Here is a 6,165-nt window from a genome sequence, read left to right as displayed (position 1 = left end):
AAAGAGTAGCTTAGCAGATGCTATTTTTCATGAGTAGAAGATTGTTTTTTACTCTCATTGAGATCAGTAGGAGCTTAGGCATTCAACAGCATCAAACTTCAGCCCTAAATATGCAGTGGCTTAAACAGAACATTATCTAATTTTTTCCTTGAACAATATGCAATAATAAACTCTAAAATAAAAGTAACTCAAAGTAACTCACGTGTTTGGCCAAAAAAATTGTTTCCCTGCATCATATACCTTCACTCAAAATATTTCTCTGATATAGTACAGTATAATTCCCATTTAGAAGAAAAAGATATACTTCTGAGTGGGTATTATATTCTTTGACTAAAGTAGACCTGTTGCTCTTTTAAAATATGCCTGACTGCTCTTTAATTGGATCATTTAAATCAACTATCCTTGAGTAATATTTTAAATGGTAATTTTAAAAACAGCTTCCAAAAATATATGCAAGTCAAAACTTTTATAGGCTGAGATACAGACATTATTACAATGCAAACTAAATGCAGCCTGTATTTGACCATAATCATTCATAACTCATTGAACATCTGTAAAGTACAAATGTTTAATGACACTGCCTATTATCACTTTAATAAACAAGGATGCATATCAGAAGAAAGGGACTGAAAGAACAAGTCACCCTACCCTCATGATAGCTTGAAGAATTACTAAGAGAATTTGGCTCAGTTTTAAGACTTAGAACCTGATCAACTTACTCCATCACCCTAGCCCAAAACGGGATTTTCAATAGCAGGATAGTGAATGGCTAGGCTAGAGCACTTCAGTGTATCTATTTTCTTTCAGTCTTTTGCCTTAGAAGAGATAAATGTCATTTGTTTTCAATCTGATTTCTAAGTTATTACATGGAGAACACACTAATCATTTGAGACCAAAAACTGAAAATTCAAGAAACTCTGTTTTATTGAGGACTATCCATTGCCAAGGATATCTTGTATATTGTAATTAAGTTTGTTTTAAAACACAGTTTCTCATAAAGAATTATCACAATGCAAGACATAAATTTGAGTTCCCAGATATGCTATATCTCTTTTCTGATAGCAAAGATTTAGGCCAAACAACTTTTATTTAGAATCATGAGTGTTTTATTATTATTAGAAAGAGATCAGATTATATTAATCATTTTACTACCAGTTTAACTAACCTAAAGTAAGATATCTCACCACTTAAATGCCTAAGAGTTGTCTTTGATTAAACATAACATGCATGCAGGTTTTAATGTTATGTTTTATTATGCCTTACAAATGCGTATGCAGGATTTTCATTTCAGCAAGTCTGAAAGCCTGTAGCAGTGGTTGCCACCAAAACACCAGCACAGTGAATTGTCCCTGTAAACAGCTGGATTATTAATTAGCGGAGAAAAAAAAAAAAAAGGTAGCAATAATTTACCAATGCCTATCAGATAAAAAAGTAAACTTCTTGAGAAACAAACTTCCACCTCGTGAGTCTGTTTATTGCCATCAGCAGCTATTTCAGAGCACGCAACTGAAATCCGATGGCTCCTAAAGTCAAAAAAAAAAAAAAAAAAAAAAAAAAGAAAAAGCACACTGACAAAGTCTGCTTACCTACCGCCGAAGCTCGTCCCCCTTGCCCTGCCCTGCCTGCCCGGAGCGGCGGGCGGCTCTCCGGGGCTACCCCGGCGGGCCCAGATGCGGCACCGCCACCCTCAGCATCTCCACCTCGAGTCTGGCCCAGGTTATCCATCAGAAACGGGAGAGGGGCAGGAAAAAGCCCAGCGGGGAGCAGCCCGTGAGCATGCCGAGGGGGCGAGTCGCCCTCCCGGCCGCGCTGGGAGCGGGCAGCCGGCCCCGCCGCGCCCCTCGCCCGGAGACCCCCGGAGCCCCCGGCCCGCAAAGCGGCTGCGAGGAGACCGCCGGGGCAGCCCCCGGAGCGGGGGGAAGGCGGCAGAGCCGAAAATACCCGGGGCGAGCCAGCCTGCCACTGCCCGGAGCAGCCCGCAGCAAGCGAACCCCGGCCCCGCGGAGCAAAGCCGGTGGGAAAAAAGCGGCGAGAGGAGGGGAAAAAAAAAAAAAAAAAAGGAAAAGAAGCAGTCCTGACTCTCCTCCCCCCCCTAGCTCTGATCATGCACAACAAACAGCCTACAGCTACCGCTCCTCCGCGGGCGAGGGTGACAACACGGCATCTCCAGCGTTACTGCTACAGACACTAATTGCGATACGAGTTTCTATCAGTTCCAGCTGATTTATTAAAATTGTAAAGATACAGACTTTCAGCATTAAAAAAAAAAAAAAAAAAAAAACAGGCTATGATGTTGACAGTGCACAAGTCTGCTTTTGCCATCATTTGCTACAAAATATGCAGATGGTCTGTACTTTAGATTATATTGCACAATATGAGAAACCTTTTAAACTATGTGCCTTTTTTCTTTTTTTTTTTTTTTTTTTTGCTAAAATCGAGAATCCAGTTTCATACCTTCCATCTGGGGCCCCATCCACATATCACAGCGTATGAGATACATAAAATCCTACTATAGTACAGTACATATACAATCTTTTAAACTAAGATAACAGCTCTGAGGTCTATATCACCATTTTCAATAAATCTTTACCTACAAATATTGAACAAATCTGAACTATAGCTGTACAAAAAAAGTGTTTGTTTCTTTTTTTCTTTAAACCACAAGGCCTTTAGATGCAAGGATTATTTTTTAAAATTTTAATCCTTTTAAAACCAGGACGTAACGTACCAACAAACTTGCATGCTAAAAACAGAGAAAAACAAAGAAAATAAAAGGGAAGAAGTGCCTGAAAAGTCTTACTGAAAAAACACAGCAAGAATGTTCCCTTTTCACTGTACAAAAATACGCCTGAAAATATATTAATTTTTAAAAAAGACTGAGGTCTGTTATGTATCAAAAATGTTTCAATACCTTTTTGTACTGAGGTCTAGGCTGTCTGGTATTCAATCAAGGAGGTATAAGGGAACAAGTTACAAAAAAAAAAAAAGTTGGCAAGTAGAAATCACATTTGTAAAACCATAAACAATTTGATCTGAAAAGTAAACTCTGATCTTAAGTCAGTTCAGTTATTTGTAAGCGTTTGTACAGTCTGCATTTTTTCAAGCTCCCTGCAGCTTTGTTAAGAATCGGATGCATAGAAGACATCAGTTTTCTCCCTCCAAAAAAAGTTGCAATGGTCCCTTTCGGAAAAAAAAAAAAAAAAATCATAACAGTTCGTTAAGATCTCTCACGGGAAAAAAAATAAAAATCCACAAACCCCCTTGAGTAACAGTTGTGCTGCCAAAAGACTTCTTCGCAGACCATCTTCCAGACTTCAATCAGAGACCGACAAGCTTCAAACAGCGCCTTCTGTATCATTTTTCCCCCAGTCCCATTTACCTTTGCTGTTGTTGTTGTGATCACCAAACGTAATAAAAATTAAAAAACACAAAAATAAAAATTAAAAAAAAAATAAAATCACAACTCCCGGGCTTGGAACTAACTTCGAGATTTTTTTTTTAAGAAAACAAGATTTTTTTTTTTTAATCATTATCATGATCATCATCATCATCATCATCGCCGGCGTCGCACCGCTCCAGCTCCGCCGCTGTCGCCGCCCGCCCTGGCCGCCGCCCCCGCTCAGTACGTGAACACCAGGTCGGAGAAGTTCGCTTCCAGCCAGTCGCCCGCGATCATCTCGCTCAGCTCCGGGGTACAGTAGTCGGGGAATTCGAAGTGGGAACCGAGGCTGCCCTCGCTGAAGGAGTCCAGGTCCTTGTCCACCAGCGAGAGGGAGAGGTTGCCGCCGGCGGCGCCCGCCCCCAGCTCGGCGGCGGCGTGGCCGTGCTGGGAGAAGTTGAGGCTGAGGTCGAAGAGTAGGTCGTCCGCCTCCTCGCTGCCGGCCGACGAGGTGGAGATGGACCGGGAGGAAGCCGGGGAGAGGCCGGGCGGCTGCTGCGGCGGCGGCGGGCCCTGCTTGGTGATGTTCTTGAAGCTGTAGTAGAGTCTGCTGCCGCCGCCCGCCGCCGCGGCGCCGCCCCGCACCTCCTCGTACAGGCTGGCCCCCTCGGTGGACTCCGCCGAGGAGCTCAAGGTGGGGCTGGCCGGCACTTTGGCCACGTTGTACCGCCGCAGCTGCTGCGGCCCCGGCTCCTCGTCCTCGTCCTCCTCCTCCGCCTCCTGCTTGATCCGCAGCTGCAGTTCGTCCTCGTCCTCCTCCTCGTCCTCCTCCTCATCCATGAAGACGCACTTGACCGTCTTGCTGCTCACTTTCAGGGTGCCGAAGACGTACTCGTCTCCCGCGTAGTCCCCGTGGTGGGCGGTTTTGGCTCCCGGCTTGGGGGGCGAGGAGCCGGAGGAGGCTTTCAGCTTGCTGCACTTCTTGCTGGAGCCCTTGGCGCTCTTGCTGCCGCCGCTGCTGGCGGGCGCGTTTTTCTCGGGACTTTGGCTGGCGTTGGGCTTGGCCGACGGGTCCATTTTGGGCTTTTTCCTGGGACGGTACTTGTAGTCGGGGTAATCAGCCATGTGCTTGAGCCGCAGCCTCTCCGCCTCCCGGATGAAAGGGATCTTCTCGCTGTCCTTCAGCATTTTCCACCGCTTGCCCAAGCGCTTGGAGATCTCCGCGTTGTGCATGTCCGGGGACTGCTCCATGATTTTTCTCCGCTCGATCTTGGACCACACCATGAAGGCGTTCATCGGTCTCTTTATGTGCCCCGACGCCGTTTTGCACCAGTCCGGGTCGCTCTCGTCTAAAGCGACGGGGCTACAAGCCATGAACTCGCCCTCTTCGGTGTCCATCGCTTCCCGGGGCAGGTTGCTCTCCGTCTCCGTACTCTCCGCTTGCTGCACCATGGTGGGCTCTCGCCGAGGCGCCGCTCCCCTCCGAGCCAACAAAGCCGCTCCGCCGCCGCCGCCCCCTCCCAGCGCCGCACCTTGCCCCTGCTGCGAGCCGCGCCGAGCTCCTCCGCGCGCCTCGCGGCGAGGCGGGGCCGGGCGGGCGCTGTGGCTGTGCCGGCTGTGCCGCCCGCACCGCAGCGCCGGCGGAGGGGCCGGCCCGGGCCGGGTCGGGCGCGGCTGGGCTGGTGCGCTGGGCGCGCGCTGTGCCCGTCCCCGGCCTCGCGCCGCCGCCCGCCCTGCGCGCGCTGCCCGTTCTGCGAAACTCCCGGCTCCGCGCCCCGCGCGTTATCAGCGCCTGATATGGGTGACATCACTGCCGCCGCCGGCCAATGGCGCCGCTCGGCACCGCCCGCCGCCACGCCCACCCCGCCGCGCGCTGACACACCCCCGCGCGGTGTGGGGGGCGGCCGCGGGAGGAGGCGCTGCCGGTGCTCCCCGGCTGTCGGCGGGCCCGGCCCGGCTCGGCTCTCCGCCCGAGGGTCGGCAGTGTCGCCGTGAGGAGCTTCGCCTGTCGGCCCCCCCCGCCGCCGGGCGCGTAGCGGTGCGGTGTGGTTCGGTGCGGGACGGGACGGGACAGGGCGGCGCGGCGGCGGCTCCCCCGTGTCTCGCTTCCTCCGGAGGCCGCGGAGACTCGGGGAGGGCGGCAGGGGGCGCTGGCGCTCCGCGGCCGCCGCAGCGGCACGGCCTCAGCTCCTGCGGCGGCACCGCCGGGACCGGACCCGCCCCGCCGCGGGCTCCGGGCGGATCTCAGCGGGCACGGCGGGCTCCGCACATGGCCTCCTTCTCCTCCGCACTGAACCCCCCGAGGAGCGCTCCAGGCGACTCGGCTCCCTGTCCTCCCAGGGCTGTTTTCGGTGTCTGATCGGTAGAGAGCGGCGCTGGGAGAACGCAGGGGAGAGCCTGGTGCGCTCCCGGGTCCCTGCGGATGCGGACGGTGCCTCGGCATCTCCGGCCGCTGTCGGCGGTGCCCGGGGCAAGGGAGGTCCCCTTGTTCCCCGGGGAATCCCGGGATGTCTTCAGGAAGGACTTGAGAATCGTCGCACCCACCTGGATACACTTAGCGCGTGGTGTAGGCAGAGGATAAAGATGCCTTCTCCTTTCTGTCTATTTCACAGCGTTGAAATAGACAGAAAGCATCAAACACTGCTGATTTCCTGTTTGTTTGTTTGTATGTTTGCTTTCTCGGAAGCATCAGGTTATTCAGGACGCTGTAGCGGATCCGCCTATCCAGATAATCAATCGCATGTTTGATTTTATCGCAGAATGTCTGAAATCCAAAGGTGACAGTA

The 6,165-nt window shown here is 51.4% G+C and overlaps 1 protein-coding gene across 1 annotated transcript; it reads right to left on the bottom strand.

Annotated features, from left to right (window-relative positions):
- Nucleotides 1–2,203: 2,203 nt before the first annotated feature.
- SOX11 (SRY-box transcription factor 11) lies at nt 2,204–4,890 on the bottom strand. Its single transcript, XM_014883719.2, has one exon. It carries the CDS (start codon nt 4,829–4,831, stop codon nt 3,620–3,622), a length of 1,212 nt encoding a protein of 403 aa, XP_014739205.1. The 5' UTR covers nt 4,832–4,890; the 3' UTR covers nt 2,204–3,619.
- Nucleotides 4,891–6,165: the final 1,275 nt, after the last annotated feature.

Source organism: Sturnus vulgaris, chromosome 3 (assembly GCF_052056855.1).
Source record: "Sturnus vulgaris isolate bStuVul1 chromosome 3, bStuVul1.hap1, whole genome shotgun sequence".
Classification (NCBI taxonomy): Eukaryota; Metazoa; Chordata; class Aves; order Passeriformes; family Sturnidae; genus Sturnus; species Sturnus vulgaris.
Note: the sequence above shows the minus strand (reverse complement) of the source record. Positions and strands in the feature narration are given on the sequence as shown.